The 18,149-nt window shown below is 54.7% G+C and overlaps 1 protein-coding gene across 1 annotated transcript in view; it reads right to left on the bottom strand.

The window, feature by feature from the left end:
• Positions 1-1,951: 1,951 nt before the first annotated feature.
• The window catches only part of IGHMBP2 (immunoglobulin mu DNA binding protein 2), a 35,373-nt gene continuing 19,175 nt past the window's right edge, over positions 1,952-18,149 (bottom strand). Inside the window, exons 7-15 of the mRNA XM_064163528.1 lie at positions 17,788-17,935; positions 15,734-15,908; positions 10,249-10,431; positions 8,800-8,918; positions 8,243-8,337; positions 7,733-7,856; positions 4,263-5,066; positions 3,449-3,633; positions 1,952-2,458 (exon numbers count right to left, since the gene is read on the bottom strand). Coding sequence (XP_064019598.1) covers positions 2,261-2,458; positions 3,449-3,633; positions 4,263-5,066; positions 7,733-7,856; positions 8,243-8,337; positions 8,800-8,918; positions 10,249-10,431; positions 15,734-15,908; positions 17,788-17,935 — 2,031 coding nt within the window. The 3' untranslated portion in view covers positions 1,952-2,260. The remainder of the gene's footprint in view (positions 2,459-3,448; positions 3,634-4,262; positions 5,067-7,732; positions 7,857-8,242; positions 8,338-8,799; positions 8,919-10,248; positions 10,432-15,733; positions 15,909-17,787; positions 17,936-18,149) is intronic.

Below are 18,149 nucleotides of genomic sequence, written 5' to 3'. Positions count from 1 at the left end.
CCCATCTCTGCTAGCTGCAGAGCAGGGGCAGGATTTGATAAGCGGTTCTTTAGCCTCAAGATTATTGAGGTCAGGTCCATGCTGAGTCATTTCCTAAAGATGCAACATGATCAGGGTTGGCTTTTCCCATCCTGGCTTCTTCTCCCAGCTAAACCAAATTTGAGGGCAGCTCAGAGCAGTGCAGCCAATTCCTGCTCTTTGAACCCACCATGGGGGGTTATCTATTACAGCCCCTGGTCCTGGGGCCACACTTGGACTCTCTCATCCCAAAACTTGCTTGGTTTAGTCGAAATCTGGGAGTGGAGGGTAGCATCCTGGCCCCATAACCAAAGGCAGACATAAGACATCCCTAATTTTCCAGCTTTAAACCCCAGCTCCAGTTTCAGAGGGAAGGGAGAAATCTGCTTGGATTCTGCCTGCTGTGGGCTGCTGGCCCAAGCACAGAGCAGCTAAGGGTCAGGTTTAGGCTTTTTGGGGAACTGATGCCCACTCTTTTCTGTAGGGCTCTGATGGAACTGCCCCATGGCACAGGCTGGCGGGCAGAGGATGCCCTGGGAATGTGTCCTTCACTGTCTTTTGTCTGCCTGCAGGATGCTGGAGGGAAGCCAGGCAGGGAAATCTGGGGGTGTTGGAGGCTGCTTGCCAAGGAAGCAGGTGCCATGGGGTGAGCATGGTCCGGGGCAGTTATGTGAACGGTTTGAGCAGGGAGAGAAGCTGTGCATGAGCCATTTAACCCCGACTGGAGATGACATCATGGCAGCACCCCGAGCTGGCAGCAATTCCCCTTTCTGCTCACCTGTCTCCTCTGCCCAAGATGCTCTTCGGGGCGAGGCTGTGATTTGAGTCTCCTGTGGCAGCCCCTGGCAGGCACCGCTTAGACTCTTGCTCCTGTAGGTGCCCAGCACTGCTTGCTGATGCAGATTTGCTTCTCCCATGCTCCATCTCCTCCTCCTCCCCACTCTTCCCTCCAGGAGCCCCCATGCCCCATCTGCTGCCACACGAGCTGCTGCCATCCCGTTGTGGGCTGACGAATGCCCCGCCCTGGGGTCTGAGGCCCCAGCCAAGTGATGCTTGGAGCTGAGGTAGGCACAGACGGGTGGGGCTGGGGCTGCACGTGAAGGGGTCTTCTGAAGGGTGAGGAAGGATTTTTTGGAAGGTGCCCACAGCTTGTGCTAACAGGCACTGAGGTTTGGGGGCAAATTTGCTTATTGGCCACCTCCTGAAGGATTTGAGAACACAGACAGACAGAGGACCGCTTTGGCTGTCTTGCAACCTGCTGAGCCTGTGGTCAGGGTGAGGTGAGTGTCTTCCTCTGGTGCTGAAACCACCAGTGGGCAAGATCTGTGATGTTCAGCTCTACTAGGACAGGGCACAAGTGTTTTGGGGATTTTTGTTGTGCTCGTCTCCAGCCATTTCCATGTGGACACACCTCAGCACCTTTTCCTTCATCCTGGGCCTGGAGAGCCACCCTGGGGGCAAAAAGTGGCTGCTTGAACTGTTCCTCAGTGGGCTTGGACCCCTGCATTGGTACCTGCTTGGAGGCAGCAAGGAGAAGGGACAGGACAGGGGGTGTGAGCGGCTAGAGAGATGCTTTGGAGAAGAGGATCAGCAGGCAGAAGACAGCATAGGAGATGGAGAGTACAGGACCAGGGCAGGGATGGGTGATGCTGGACATGTGGCTCTCCTGCTGTCTGGGGCAGTTCAGAGTGGAGAAGAGCAGCCTGAGAGAGGATCTTCTCAATGCTCAGCAAGAGCTAAAGGGTGGGGGACAAGAAGATGGGGCCAGTCTCTTTTTAGAGGCTAGCTAGAGAGAAGGGAGCTGGAGGAATCCCTTTTCTCAGTCACCCTCCCCAGAGCAGAGGGGCACTTGGGGCTTTTGATTCCTCCCTCCAGCTCCTGCTCAGATGTTTCTCTCTCCTGCAGCAGGAAGCAACAATGTCACAATGACAACTGATGGCTTTAGGTGTTTAATACCCGTTTTACTGGCATGCTGCAGCCCTTGTGCCCATCCACCACAGAGGCAGTAAGGGTGACAGGGACAAATGAAGCTGCTCTGCCTCCTCTCTCTCAGCTCTGCAGCGTAGGGAGCCCCACTGATGCTTTACTTGGGCACACTGGCTCCAAGCTGTCTGCCACCCAAAAAGGAGAGCTCCTGTTCTCCTCCCACACTCAGCACAGCCCTGCAGCTTTAGCAGCATCTTCGGTTTATGGTGTCTGACCTGTGACTTCAAGGTTAGAAAAAAGGAAGGTTTGGGATCTTTCATTTCTCCTTCTCTTTCTTTTTGCTCTTCCTCTGGCTGGTCAGCTCACTGAGCTTCTTGTCAAGGCGCTGCTGGAGATGAGCTCTCCTGGCTGGGTCCAGGGACTTGTCTTTGGAGCCACTCCCAGGGTAGAGGATCCCTTCCCTGCTGAGCCTCTGCCGTGCCTGGACCTTGGCCTTCTCCCCACAACCGTGAACCTGGCGGAGAGAAAGCAGACACTGGTGGCAGCTGGGACACAGATGTGGCAATTGGGCTGTTGTACTCCTGCAGGCTGGAGTTCCTCTTCCACCTGCCTCACCCCTCCTAAACCTATTTATTTTTAGCATCTCTTACAGAAAACAAACCAGAAAAGTTAACTTTCCTCCTCCTGGGATCAGCCCAGCAGGTGAATCATCCTTCTTGATGGCTTCAGTGCTTCCCTCCAGAACTTTGAACATATGGGGAAAAACCTCACTTGTGCTGTGAGCAGCTGGAGCCTTTATGGTTGTATGGCAGCTAGAAATAAACCTGAGCTCCAGATGAGGTCCTCTGCCAACAGTGTGATTTGGAGGACAAGCAGAGGCTGCTGGTTCAGTGGCCAACACAATGCCACTCCCATGGAGGTGCAGGAGGCTACAGGGCTGCTGGACACCCATTCAAGAGTCCTCCACCTCAAAAAGGCAGCACAGAGGAGGCTGAGGGGCTGCTGTCACTTGAGTATGGCCACACAAAGCTGAGGCTGCACAGTGTGGTGCACCTCAGCTCCAGGCCATCAGGGCACTGCAGGAGATGTCCAGCTGCCTGGGCACCCAGGTCTGTGTGGGATCAGGCTATGCCTCGTCCCCAGTTGCAGAGGGAATCACCAAGGAGCTGGCAGTGGAGTGCCCAGGCTGCCTGAGGCTTCAGCCCTTCACTTCTCCTCTCTGCTTGGGAGTGAGAATGCCAGGGAACGGTGCAGGAGGCACCAAGTGAGAGGGGAAAGAAGAGAAAGCTCTGGGGAGGAGGCGTGCAGAGCCCACGTGCCGGTGCCTGGCAGCCCTTCCTCTGCCTCCAGCCTGAGCAGAAGCTGGCAGAGGCTTCTGCTATGAGCTCCCTGCAAGGAAACCCTGCCTGGAGAGCTCAGTGGGGAGAATTCCCACCCTAAACCAAACCTGCTTGGAATCTCCTCCCCTCCACCCCCTCCCTGCTCACAGTCCGAGCCCAGGTACCTCGGGGATGTGGTGGCTGAGGCAGTAGCGCCTGCTGCAGTGAGGGCAGAGCTGTCCCAAGACGGTGACACTGGCTTTGCAGCGGGGGAAGCCGCAAGTGCTGTCAGCTTGAACGGCAGCAGAGATCAGAGCGTCGATGTCTTCTTCTGCCGCGCTGCCTGCTCCACTCCTTGCCGCTGCCTTCCCTGGGGAGGAAGTGGGAAGATGTTCCCGGCCACAGCCCGGGCCAGTGAGCAGCAGCACTGGGCGGCTGCTGTCTGCAGTGACTGGATTTCAGCCCCTGCCAGACATCATCGTGACAGCAAACTCTGGGCTGTGCTCACCAGGATGAGCTCAAAGCTCCCACCCGCAGCGTGCCTGGGTGCCTCCCCCTGCTGAAAGGGAGCTGGGGAAGAGGAAGGGACCATGGCAGGGAGGGCAGCAGCTCCTGGCTCGCTTTATGCTGTCTCTATTTAGGAGGAAGGTGCATCCTTCAGTGTGAGCCAGGTTACTCCTCTTAGTTCCTACATTCAGGAGCCTCCAAGAAAACTCCTGAGGCTCTCTTCCTGGAAAAGGGTCCCTAGCATCTTTCCTTCAACTGAAGAAATGTGCTCCAGCTATCCAACCCCCTTCTGCCTCAGATGCTGCTGCCAGCTGCTGCACCTCTCCTGCCAAATCTCACACCTCTGCGGTGATAAGCACCAGAGAGCTCTCCAAGAGCCACAGCCCATGCTCCACAGACAGATCCCACGGCCTGGAGGTAAAACTATAGGTAAGACAGCACCATGCATTCAAGGAAGACCATTAAGTGTGCTGGTGAAGAAGAGTCACCTACCTTTGGCTTCACTTTTGTCTTTTTTCCTGCTGCTGCCCTGAAGGCTGGCACGAGGCTCCGGAGCTTTCCTGGCTGCCTCCTCCCGTCTGGCTTTCTCCCTCTGAACCCGCTCCAGGTGCAGGGTTTTCAGGTCCACCGAGGCCTCGCTGCTCGCTCCTGGCCCAGCAGGGACCGGGGTGTCCTCGCTGGGCTGCGGTGGCTGAGGAGGGGGCAGCTGCCTGCTCTGGGGGGTGGCTGCGGGCGGCGTGGGCTCGGCAGGGCGGTCCTTGCAGACGCGGATGAAGCGCTGCCTGCCCTCCCCGCTGCTGGCGTGCTGCAGCCCCAGCTCCTCGGCCACCTGGTGCACCAGCAGCCGCTCATGGGAGCTGAGGGATGGGGGGAAATCCAGCTGCACCTCGCTGCTCTCCAGAAAGGCCATCAGCATGGCCCTGAACCTGTCGGCACCACCGTTTGTCCCTGGGCTCTCTCTCTCAGGTCTGTTTGTGGCTTGTGGCCTCGGAGGCGCCTGCTTGGCGGCAGCTGTGGCTTTCAGCTTCCTCCCGGCGGGCGGCTGCGGCTTGGGGCCGGGCGCCGCAGGAAGCTTCGCTCCTCTGCCACCCTCGGGGGCGTAGTTCTGGAGCACGATGTCGTCGAGGTACTCGAAGGCGGTGCGCACGTGCCCGTGCTGGCCGAAGTGCGCCAGCAGGCGGCGCAGGAAGGGCTGGCTGCTGACCGTGCGGCTGTCGCAGATCACCGCCACATGGCGCCGGGCGCGGGTCACCGCCACGTTCATCCTCCGCTCCTCCGCCAGGAAGCCCACCTCACCTGCAGGAGCGACACCAGCTCTAGAGCCACCTCACTTGCGGGAGTGACACCAGCTCTAGAGCCACCTCACCTGCGGGAGCGACACCAGCTCTAGAGTCCACCTCACCTGCGGGAGTGACACCAGCTCTAGAGCCCACCTCACCCGCGGGAGCGACACCAGCTCTAGAGCCACCTCACCTGTGGGAGTGACACCAGCTCTAGAGCCCACCTCACCTGCGGGAGCGACACCAGCTCTAGAGCCCACCTCACCTGCGGGAGCGACACCAGCTCTAGAGCCACCTCACCTGCGGGAGCGACACCAGCTCTAGAGCCACCTCACCTGCGGGAGTGACACCAGCTCTAGAGCCACCTCACCTGCGGGAGTGACACCAGCTCTAGAGCCCACCTCACCCGCGGGAGCGACACCAGCTCTAGAGCCCACCTCACCCGCGGGAGCGACACCAGCTCTAGAGCCCACCTCACCTGCGGGAGCGACACCAGCTCTAGAGCCCACCTCACCCGCGGGAGCGACACCAGCTCTAGAGCCCACCTCACCTGCGGGAGCGACACCAGCTCTAGAGCCCACCTCACCCGCGGGAGCGACACCAGCTCTAGAGCCCACCTCACCCGCGGGAGCGACACCAGCTCTAGAGCCACCTCACCCGCGGGAGCGACAGCAGCTCTAGAGCCCACCTCACCCGCGGGAGCGACACCAGCTCTAGAGCCCACCTCACCCGCGGGAGCGACAGCAGCTCTAGAGCCCACCTCACCCGTGGGAGCGACAGCAGCTCTAGAGCCCACCTCACCCGCGGGAGCGACAGCAGCTCTAGAGCCCACCTCACCTGCGGGAGCGCCACCAGCTCTAGAGCCCACCTCACCCGCGGGAGCGACAGCAGCTCTAGAGCCCACCTCACCTGCGGGAGCGACACCAGCTCTAGAGCCACCTCACCTGCGGGAGTGACACCAGCTCTAGAGCCACCTCACCCGCGGGAGCGCCACCCAGGGCTGCCTGCCAGCTCTAGGGCTCCAGCCCCAAGGGTTGCCTGGCCGAGGGCTGGCAGTCGGTGTTTGCTGGGCTCTGCTCCCAAACTCACACTAATGCCTTTGAGGATGACCACAGAGTCAAGCAGGTTGGAAAAGACCTTTGAGATCACTGAGGTCAACCAGTCACCCAGCACCACCTAATCAACTAATCCGTGGCACCAAGTGCCATATCCAGCCTCTTTTTAAACACTTCCAGGAGGTGACTCCACCATCTCCCCGGGCAGCCCATTGCAATGCCAATCACTTTTCCTGCTAAGACCTTCTTCCTAACATCCAGCCTAAACCTCCCCTGGTGCAGCTCAAGGCTGTGTCTCCTCTGCCTGGGATTTCTCAGAGTGCTAACAACATCTCTTGTGGCCCATGCAGGCTAGAGCTGTGACCCCAGGACCATGAGTGATCCCAGCACCATGTCTGAGCCTTGGCTGCTGCCTGTGCTGGGGAAGGGCCAGGGGACACCATCTCCATGGAGGACACCAGCTCCTGCTGAGCCACTGTGCAGAGCCAAGGTGAGTCACTCCTGAATAAGGACTATTCTTATCCTGTCCCCAATCTTCATTCTCCCTGCAATGCTGCTTCCTTGCTCTAGGCTTCCTGAAAAAGCCAGAAAGCCTCCTTCTTCCCTGCAGCCTTCCCCCTTTTTTTGTTTCTAGGCCTCGGCAGCCCCAGCACAGGCTCCACCTTCCATCTCTAGCAGCACAGCAGAGGCAGTGCAGGGAGGGACACGTCTCAGGACAGAGCTGCTGCACAGAGCAGCACCACTCGTGCCCTGCGCTCAAGCTGGCAGCCACAAAACTCTTCAGCTCCACCAAAAGTGCCTCACAGCTCCAAGGCAGAAGCTTTGCTCCAACCACAAACTTCTGCTGCAGCTGCTGATAGGAAAGAATTCGATTTTCCGCTCTAGATTTTGCTCCCAGAAGAAGCTTTTACTGAGCACGACCTGAAATGCCAGCTCCTGCTTGCTTTCCTCAGGCAACTGACCCAAAATAGGCTCAAGTGCAAGAAACGAGCTCCCCAGACTGTCAGCATTGCAGGAAGGTCTCTTTTGCCTCCAGTACCAGGTGACAGAAGGAGAGGAAATGACTTGAAATTGTGCCAGGGCAGGGTTAGGTTGGAGATTAGGTCAAGGATTGGAACAGGCTGCCCAAGGAGGTGGTGGAGTCACCATCCCTGGAGATGTTCAAGAAACACGTGGCACTTGGGGATATGGTTTGATGGCCATGGTGGTGTTGGGTTGATGGCTGGACTGCATGATCTTAGAGGCCTTTTCCAACCCAAGCAATTCTGTGACTGTGTGAAGTGCCTGTTACTCAGTAAGTGTGGTGCCAAGGTGAGGTGCCACTTGCAGGACCCCGGTTCAAACAATGCCTGAGGCCTCAGTAGTCAGGAACCCTTCAAGCTAAGCAGCCCTGGCTCCCTTTTCAGCTGCTACCTGGCACAGGGGCCTGCCCCAGCAGCAGTGGTAGCAAATAGAGATGTTCAACAGAAAAAAAGGAAGCTTTCTGCTAAGAGATTCATCCAGAGCAAAGTGCTGGAAACCCTTGGGGCTGCAATTAAATCACAGCACTTGGCAGCATGAGGAGCGACCTCAGAGCTATCACACAGCTCCCATTTCCTTCCCATTCCCCACAGCAGCAAGCTCTCACCTTTCTTGTTGGACCTCACCAAGGACAGGATCACTGCCTCTTTCTCTCTTCCCTGGAAACCATCCACTGATTTAACTTCTAGCTCTGGGTACCTGTGGCAGAGCTGCTCCCTTAGCATGTCCACCTGAAAAACAACCCGGAGAGACCTTCTGAAGGAAAGCAAAAGATGAAAAGAGTTAAAAAATGGTACAGGGTTGGTAAAGTTTCATCCTCTCAAAGCCACAGCAATGAGCACCCACATCTCCTGGAGGTCAAGTACTGGCCCCTGAGCTTGGGAGTAGGAAACAGCCATCCAACAGCTCCTTCCTGCATGGCCTCAAGCTGCTTAAAAGTGGTGAGCTTGGCTACAAATGCTGAAATATCACCAAGTGTGGCTCTGCTGACCTCCAACTTCATCTCTCTGAGGACATTTTGGTCTCACTGTTGAAGATGTCGAGGTTTGAATCCACTTCTGACATGTGTTCTGTGTGCATGCAGAAAGGAGGAGGTGCCAGGATGGGGTCATCTCACCTGGAGGTTGTAGGGAGCTACAACAGCGATGTCTTTTGCTTTCACACCAGCTTCCACTAAGGCTTGGACGTGCAAACCAGCCAGCTGCACCTCCCCTAGGGCAGAGAGCAGAAGGGGTGGTGATGGAAACAGGCTGGCAGTGGCCAAAGCTACCAGCTTGGAGAAATGTGCAACAAGGGTAAAGAAATTCCTGCCTGCAGCCCAGTGTTGCACTTGGTTTGTCTGGCTACATGGGCAGCCTCCTGGACCTTAAGCTGGATTTAGACCAGACATTAGGAAGAAATTCCTCCCTAGGAAGGTGGTGAGGCACTAGAATGGGTTGTCCAGAGAAGTTGTGGAGGCTCCAGGCCTGGAAGTGTTCAAAGCCAGGATGGATGTGGCCTTGAGCAATCTAGTGTAGCAGGGAGTGTGTCCCTGCCCATGGCAGGGGGGTTGAAATTAGATGTCCTCCTGCTCTGGTATGCGGCTCAGCTGGTGCAGTGTGCCAAGCCCCCAGGCAGCTGAGGAGGGCCTCAGACAACCAGTTCTGGCCAAATAAATGTTCCAAATGACAGTACCTGGATTGCCCTTGGACTGGTCATCTTCTACTTCCAGCTCAGAGAGCCCACAGCCAGCAGTGTCTATCAGCAGCAGGGGAATGTTGGTCTCCTCTGTTGAGGTGACGCCCGGCAGGTCCCTGCACAAGGTACGTGGGAAAGGGCCAGGTACCAGCACTGCAATCACCCCTAAGGCATGAGCAGCTGGGGTGCTGCTCCCCCCTCCCAACAGCACTGCAAGCACAGAGGAGAAGCTGCTGGATATTGCTCGTGAGGAACAAGGCTGGAGGCCAGCAGTGTGCCCTCTGGGGTGGAAATGCAGGAAGAGTGGCTCTGGAGGTGCTGAGGAATGACAGAAACTAAGAACTGAGGTTCCCTCTTCCTGCTCCACCAAGCTCTGGTCTCCTCTGCACCTGCAGAGGTGCTGCCGAAGTTCATGTCATGCAGAGTGAAAACTAAGCTGTGGTGGGGCCCTCAGCTTCCAGCTCCAGCCTTCCTGGGTTCAGTGCCCAGAAAGCAGCCACAACCAAGGACACAGCAGCTCCTGAGAGGCTCAGGAGAGTCTGCAAAGGCAGAAAGCCACAGCTGAAAAGCCATTACTGCTCTGTGCCATGGGACTGCCACTCAATGCTCTCCCAAAACACAAACAAAGAGCTGAGAGCCAGAGCAGCACTGAGAGCTTCTCTCCAGCTCTGCTACACAGGCAGTTACTGCTGGGTGTGGGGCAGTGCGTGGGTGTTGGTGCCTTGCTTCAGTGGCTGCTGGCAGGAACGACACAGACCCAGGGACATGTGGCAGCTGCTTTCTGTCTGTCATGGTGCTGAGAGGCAGAAGCAGAGCCTGAAGTGCCACCACAGCATTGACAGCAGCACTGGTGGGAGAGAAGAAAAAGCACAGCACAAGGAACCAGAGAGGAACTGGGGATTTACATTCTCTCTGCATCCAAAGCTGCTGCATTCCAGCCCAACTTGGGCTTTCACATCCTCTCTGCATCCAAAGCTGCTGCATTCCAACCCAGTTTGGGGTTTCACATCCTCTCTGCATCCAAAGCTGCTGCATTCCAACACAAAGCATCACCAAACTCTGCTGTAGCACCCTAGAAAGCTGCTGGCTGAATTTCCAGCCTAGGAAGAGGACAGGTGATGGAGGGCAGGAAGAGAAGGCCTGGAAATGGCAGGAGAGCTCTGAGACAAGGACACACTGCCATCCACCACCTATGAATCACAGGGAGCTGTGACTCCAGAGAGTCAGATACTAAAGGAGGCAGATGCAAGCCTTCACCTCCAGATGCCAGGCAGGTGAAGGGACAGGGGCACAGTTAACGTTTCCTTGCTGAAACAGAGGAGACAGAAGCGTTGTCCACGGGCCAGCAGGAATGGAAACTCCACCCCGGGGAAGGGACAGCCCTCAGGTGTGCTGGGATGAAGAAGCCATCTGCGCTGACACCGCGGCGGGGAGCAAGCGACTCACCTGAGGAGGTGCTGCGCTACCGAGGGGTGAGCGGTGAGCTGTCCGCCGTACATCTCGCTGGAGGCCCAGTGCATGATGGCCTGGTGCATGCGGTACTGCACCCGCAGCATCCGCACCGCCTGCCGCCCGTAGCGCTCCGCCAGCCGCTCCAGCAGGCTGAGCGACAGGCCCTCGGCAGCAGCCCTGCGTGGGGACAGACAGGCAGAGGCTGGATGTCTGCTCTGGAGGGATCACCTAAGGTCCACCTCTAAGCCTCACGGAATGGTAGGGGTTGGAAAGGACCTTCAGAGATCACTGAGTGCAATCCCCCTGCCAAAGCAGCATCACCTATGGCAGGCTGCACAGGAAGGCATCCAGGTAGGCTCAGCTACCTCTTCTATCAACACTCTCTTTCTTCTATCACCTTGAATGTGTCACTCTCCTCTTTGTGCTATGTCTCTTTGCTCCTACCAGCTAAGTATTACTATTAGCTTATTACTCAGTGTGAAGATAACAACATAACATACTGTAAACTGTCCTGGTTCCTGGGTAACTCAGGGCAATGCATACATGGCACTGAAAGGAAGGATAGTAACAGAACAGTTATGTTTTATTCCCTCAACCTGCTCCTTTAAGTAACAGACCATGGCTGAAATCAGAGTATACCTTGGGCTTGCTTATGTACCATACAGTCAGGTTTGACTTAGAGAAGGAAGAGATGGCAGCTGTTGTGCAAGGAGGTGCTCCAGGAGAAAGGGGGATTGTCCAACTGGCTGCTGCAGGATTTATGGAACTTCTAGGGGTTGTTTTTTGGTTTGGTTTTAATATTGAGGGCAAATCTGCTCCTCCTAGGCTACTGAGAAACTGAGAGTCATGTTGAACCCCCTCTCAATGTTATTTCACCTTCCCAACTTTTCTTTTCTATGTGTTAATTCCTTTCTGTTGCACAAAGTCCGAGAACCTCTCCAGGTTAGAGCCTCCAACAGCATCTCACAGAATCACAGAACCATTCCAGTTGGGAAACCCCCTTAGAGTCCCCAAGTCCAACCCAGATCTCTACTCCACAAGGCTCACCCTAAACCATATCCCCAGGCTCCACAGCCAAATGACTTTCAAACACATCCAGGGTCTGTGACTCAACCACTTCCCTGGGCAGCCCATTCCAATGCCTGACCACTCTTGCTGGGAAAAATGTCTCCTGATGTCCAGCCTAACCTACTCAGTGGCAGCTTGAGGCCATTTCCTCTGCTTCTATCACTACTTACCTGTAAGAAGAGACCAGCACCAACCTCCTTTCAGGTAGCTGTAGACAGCAATGAGGTCTCCCCTCAGCCTCCTCTTTTTTGAACTAACCAGCCCCAGCTCCCTCATAAGATTTACTCTCCAGGCCCTTCCCCAGCTTCATTGCCTTCCTCTGCAGAGGCTCCAGCACTTCCACATCCCTTCTGTAATGAGACACCCAAAACTGGACACAATACTTGAGGTGTAGCCTCACCAGAGCAGAGTACAAGAGGACCAGAGTACAGCCACCGCTGGAGCTGGAGCTACTCAATGCTGAGGGTCTTCTGCCCAGGAGACAAGGAGATGTTTGGGCTTGCTCTTTGCAGCTGTGGGAGCTACCAGAGAAAACCAAGAACTGACACTTGCTCTTCAGTGACAAAGCAAAAGTATTTGGGCCTGACAAACAGATCAGCTGAGCATGGAGGACCAGCAGCAGGTGGATTTGGGGTGGGGGAGACATCCAGACTCCCTGCTGACAAAGATGACTGCAAAATATTCCTGTGCTGGTCTGAGAAACCAGCTGAGAGCAAGAGGTCTGCTAAGGATCTGCAGATAGCTGGAGACCATAAAAACAAATGAATAAATCAAAGCCCTGATGTGGAGGCAAATTAATTAGCATGTCAGAAATGGATGGAGTGAGGACTGAAATGAAAACAAGGAAAACAAATGGTGCTGCTAGATAGCAGAAATTGTCCTGGGATGCCCTCTGGGGCCAAGCCAAAATCCATCAGGAGGCTTGGAGCTGATGTCCACGAGCTGCCAAGAGGGCAGCAGCATGGGACTGGCATTCACCATGGCTGAGAGGACTTTCAAAAGAAACTCATCCAGCATGGACAAGACATAGGTTAATGCACTACAAGGTGTGTGTGGGGATGCTCTCTGCATCCTGAATATCTGTCAGAAAGCAAGGCAGAGGAGCAGCCTTCAGCCTCTCCACTACAACTGTGCCTCAGGTAGAATAACACCTGATGATACTAACTGATCAAAGCTGACTCCAAGAACAAGGAAGCAGGTACCAAGGGGGTAGTTACACCAGACAGGAACAGTTCCCTGAGCTGAGCACAAGCTGTGTGGAAGCCTCACTAACCACACCTGCAGGGTGGACCCTACAAGGAATCAAAGTATTCCTGCTTAACAGAGCCTTCCTGCTTCAGCAGGGCTGGCTTCACATCCTGTAGTAACAGAGGATCCTTCTGCTGGCCCAGATTCATCCCAGCTAACTTTAGACCCTTCACTGAGGCCCTGAAAATAGGAGTCCACCCACTTCAGGTCTGCTGTCATCAATGGAGGAGAAAGGAAAGGTAGGTGGAGGGTTTGAGGCCCCTGCATGAATCATCCCTGGCAATCACTGAATGGTCCCCATTAACCACAGAGGAGACAGTGGTGACTCGGTGCCTTATTCCATCCCTGGAAACACCTAAGGAGATGGAGCAGAAGGGACCTGCCTTTGTGTCTCATCTGGCAGCCTGCAGGACCGTGGGAAGCACAAAGCTGTGCTCTCCAGAGCCTGTTTTCGTGCAGCGAGCAGGGGGTGGAGCTGTGGAGAGCTGGGTTCTGCACCTCCTTCCACCAGCAAAGGCTTCTGCCTGGGCAGCGATTAACAGACCTGGGAGGAAAGGAACTGCTAATTCCTGAAGTGAAAAGGAATTAGATCTCTCTCGAGAAGTTGTTCTAATTGATCCAAACCTGTTAACCTTTGCATTTAATTAGGCCTCACTGCACATCCCCATCACAGGCTGGCTGGAGGGTTTCATCAGAGCACCACTGTGCTTGGAAGGGAAAAACTCTCTTCTTTCAGCATCAGGCAGGTTTACTTTTACCAGAACAACATGTGTCAGCCCAGCTGTCTTCTACAGGACAAATACTCTCCTGTGTGAACCCTCTGCAGATTCAAAGGGTCTGTCCAAGGGCCCTTTGGTCTACAGGGCCATGTTGGTGAGCTGAAAGAGAAAGAAGGGAATGTTGCTGTTCCTAAAGAGAGGCTAGGACTGGAGGGGAAGGCTTCAGATCAGCTCCTGTCTGAGGAGCACCCACTCTCATCTCTCTATGCACAGCTAACACCTACCAGTGTACCCTTCTGCAGTTAAAACTTGTGGGGCTGCTTCCAAGAGCTCCTACTGAGATGAAAGGTAAGGCCATAAATAGATCCTAAAGCTTCATTTCCCACTTGTTTTCCTGCAGGCTTCCAACAGTCATCTCCAGCCCCTGGACCAATGGGAAAAGCTTGAAAATACCCAGTTTGGAGCCCATTCTACCTAACAAGATGTCAGCTTTCAGAAGTGAAGGGAAAGACAGGAAGGATAGACTGAGTCTATCACAATGCCAGGCTGGGGCTCAGGACACCTTGCTCAGTCTGAGAAGCCACCACAGGTTTCCTCTATGATGTGGGGAGAGGAATCCTCCTTCCTCTTCATGTTGTCTGTTCTGATCTCCTCAGGGAGCATGCCTCACTGCACACACCGTGCCTAACACAGCAGGGTGGTAGATGAAGCTTCCCAGGACCAGACTAACAAAGCTAATTAACTAAACTAACTCAACTTCAATACTGAAGACAGTAAGCTGCCTTTTCTCTGGTTGCCCCCTGCATGGCTCCTCTTGTAGGCACCACTCTGGCTGACTTCACAGGCTGGCTGCTCCCTGAGTCCAAGAACAAGCTCAGCATTTGGCTCTGTTCCCTTTATTTTCTTGAAGATCTCCCAGCCTGTCTCACTGATGGGATTTGCTCCACCTGAGCTGACAGGTTTCCAGAGTTACTCAGGGAGAGGACAGGCTGGCATAGGCAGCAGCTCTGCCTTGGAGGCTAAAGCAGAGAGCCCTCCCTGCAGAGCACAGCTCATAACTCTCCCAAGCACACTGAAGTCAGCTTGGCTTTTTTGCACTCTATCTTCCAAAAGGCAACTGGCAGCCAGGCTGAGCTCTGGTGACTTATGTCTGACCAGCACCTGGGTCATGGTCCTGCTGATGCCTTGAGAAATCATTTTGTTTGATGTGGCAGCATTTCCAGGTCATTATTTACTGGTGAGCCAGGCTGAGAGAGAAATATGTGAGCATGATTGATTCAGACACACGTCCTCTCTGCTCTAAATCCGCTGAGCTGCAGAGACAGCACAGAGTGACACAGTGTTTATAGCATCCCTAAGGTGTCTCACCCCCCATGAGATGGAAGCTGGCCACCCAACGACTTCTCTGCACAGCTGGGGACCTTGCCAAGGTTGAAGATCCAGAAGATCTGGCTTCTACCCTGTGAGGTTTTAAACACATGGAAAGAAGACATAGAAAAGGTTTTACTTCTGCTCACTGCAGACTTCTACAGCAGTGCAGACACTGCACTGTTGGACCAGATCACTTTTCAAGGTCCCTTCCAACCTTCCTTTGAGTATCCCCAGCAACTCCAAAGCAGGTCAAAGGCTTCCTGTCTCTCTTTCTCTCTCTCTGCAAACCCCGACCTCTTGCAAGCCCTAGAGCAGCTGCCCAGCAAGCCCCCATCAGCAGAAGAGGAGGTTCTCCAGCACCATGCTAGCCACGGACACTTGGCTATATGGTGGAGCTCTTTCAGCAGCAGGTGAAATGCCCAACTGCCAGGGCCTCAGGAGATCAGAAACCCTGCTCAGATGGGGCTGCACGAAGCTTTCAGCAGTGGCTGCAGTCAAATAGCTCTGAGTTAATTCTGGCATTGTGACCAAACCCAGCTCCTGGGGGACACCAACAACTTACCCACATTAATGGAATGTCTGACCCTTGGGGCAGTCAGAAAAACTGAATGTCCCTAGTGAATGCTGAGGGAACTGAAATTGCCTAGTCTGCAGCTGAGGAGGCTGAGGGGAGACCTCATTGCTCTTGATAACTGCCTGAGAGGGGGCTGCACTGAGGGGAGGTTGGACTTCTCTCCTTAGTATCAGGTGATAGAAGGAGAGGAAATGGCTTGAAATTGTGCCAGGGGTGAGTTAGGCTGGATATCAGGAACAGTTTCTCTGCTGCAAGATTGCTCAGGCATTGGAGCAGGCTGCCCAGAGAGGTGGTGGAGTCACCATCTCTGGAGGTGTTCAACAAGTGTGTGGACATGGCACTTGGAGACATGGCTTGGTGGCCATGGTGGTGTTAGGTTGATGGTTGGGCTCAATGGCCTGAGAGGTCTCTTCCAACCCAAACAGCTCCCAATGATTCCATGATTCCATCTGGCTGCACAGGCAGCCAGGAGGACCCAGGACCGCAAACGGCTCCTTACTTGTGAGAGATGATGGTGGGGGGCAGCTGTTTGTGATCCCCAGCCAGGATGCACTTGGGAGCCTTCAGCAGTGGGATCCAGCAGCTGGCTTCCAGGGCCTGAGCACACTCATCTATCACCACCAGATCAAAGTGATTCTCAGGAATCAGCTTCAATGGGCCATCAGAGGAAGCACCTAGTCAAAGCAGAAGGTGCAGGGCTCAGCAGGGAAAGAGAGGAGCAGGCAAAGCACACCAGCTTTAAGTGTGACTGAGGCAGGCAGGCCAGATGATGCTTCTTCAGGAAGAGTTAGAAACCCAGCCCTGCAGTAGATGCCAAACACAATTCTGTGTGGCACAATTGGTTCTGCCTTCTTTCAAGTCTCTCTGAAGACATCAGTGCAAGCCATGTGCCAAGCAGAACCAGACACTGGAGTACTTCAGCCAGAGCAGGAGCAGAGCGAGGGCATTAACGAGGACCCACTGCCCTCAAATGCAACCAAAAGGTCTCCTCAGCCAAAGCTGGAAGGATGGTGAGCTTGAGATTCACCTTTGCCTGCTGACCCCAAAGAGGAAAGGTCAATGGAGCCCCTAACTCTGCTCTGCTGACTCCAGCTGCACCCTGCTGTCCTTCCTCTGGGCAGCAGAAGGGAAAGCACAGGAGGCTGGAATCAGACCACCACGGCAGGGACTGTCTTCTTACATGACCCACACCCTGTTCACAGCTGTGACTTCAGAGGCACCAAAACACCACCAAAAGAGGAAGATGAGGATGCAGAAGGCAGCACAATACACAGGAAGAGGTTTATTCACAGGGATGCTGCTGGGTAGCTCTGGAAGCAGTTCTGCTTGGCCATTAAAGCCTGCTGCCTCCCTAGCTCTGCACCAGTGCAGAGGTCACAGTCTGTCAGCTCAGACATATTTTTTTTTTCTCCCCTTAAAACATTTTTTTTCAGCCTCTCTGAATCCACTCTGGTAAAGAGTGGCACAGAATCTGAACCTGACTTTTGCAGTGCTGAAGGTGGAAGGCAAAGAACCAAGCAGAAATCACAGAAGGGACCTCAAAAGTCATCCAGTCCAAGCCCCCTGCCAGAGCAGGATCACCTACACCAGACCACACAGGAACAAAGGTTCTCTCTAGCAAAAAGAGACCATCCCAGCATGGCAGGCAGCTGTCAGATGGTTTTCTTCCCTTACAGCCTTGCAGCTTGACATGAGTTGATCCATCTCCCATTAGCTAAAGGTCACTGCTGTCCCTGAATGTTGCCATGATTAAATTCTCCTTCTGCTGAACCTAGCAACAGAGCACTTCAGCCTGCAGCAGTTTTCCAGCCAGACTCTGTGCTTTCAGGCAAACATCAGGCTGCTGAACTGAGAGAAACACAAAACCTGAGTCCCTTTCCCAGAAGCAGAACTGCCCAGACCTCCAGGTAGGCTGGCAAACCTCAGGAGAAAGTCTCCAGTCCCCTCAGCATCTTCTCAGTCTCCACTGGACTCTCTCCAGCACTTTCCTGTCTCTCTCCACCTGGGGAGCCCAGAACTGGACACAACAATCCAGATGTGGTTTCACTAGGGCAGAGTAGAAGGGGTAACAGAGGGGGCACATCTGCATCTATCCTGCACGTTCCTGGTGGACACCTGGAACTGTTCCCCATGGTGTGTGCACCACTTGGGTGACTTGCAGAGCTAACCAAAGATGTGCTGCCTGGGACTAGGCTACAGACACACATGCTGCATCCCATCAGTCATGGAAATTGTCCAAGCAGGAAGGCAATTCCACGAGATTTATGAGCAAAAGCAGCAGACTGCACGCCTCCAAAAAGCTCTGATTGACTCCCTGAAAGCACAGCTCCAGCCATGGCTCACAGCAGGGGCCCTCCCAGACCCATATTCTTTGCTCCAGGTGCATCAGCAGGGGCAGTCCCACTGGGTTGGAGCTTAAGAGCTGGTGGCAAACTTGACTGAACTGCCAGGAGCTGGGAGCAGGAAGATCAAGTGTCCCTGCCCTCCTGGCAGGCTGCAGGGCACAGGGTTTACCTGGGTCCTGGCACAGCAAAGGAGAAGAGGCTCTCACACCTGTATTGGTAGCAAGGATGACGCTGGCCTGGGTGAGGGCTGCAGCCATGGCAGTTTCCTCCCTTTCCTTCAGCTCCTTTCTCAGCACCTTCATCTCACCGAGGAAGTGGCTCCGCTCCCCCTTGTCTTGAGCCTTTTTGCTCTTTGCCTACAAAACAGAACATTCCAAGCTAGAGCAAAGTGTCTGCAGCCCCAGGGCTGAGAGCTCCTCTGACAGACAGGTGAGGTGATTGCACAGGACCCTCTCCTCAGCTTGATCCAAGAGGACAGGCTGGGCACCAGTCCCGAGCTCATTGAGCTGAAGGGACAAAGCACATCAGCATCAACCTCTCTGCCAGAAGCTGGAAGAGCAGGGAGCAAAC

The sequence above is a fragment of the Pogoniulus pusillus genome, chromosome 24, assembly GCF_015220805.1.
Source record: "Pogoniulus pusillus isolate bPogPus1 chromosome 24, bPogPus1.pri, whole genome shotgun sequence".
Lineage (NCBI taxonomy): Eukaryota > Metazoa > Chordata > Aves > Piciformes > Lybiidae > Pogoniulus > Pogoniulus pusillus.
This window is presented reverse-complemented; position numbering and strand designations above follow the sequence as displayed.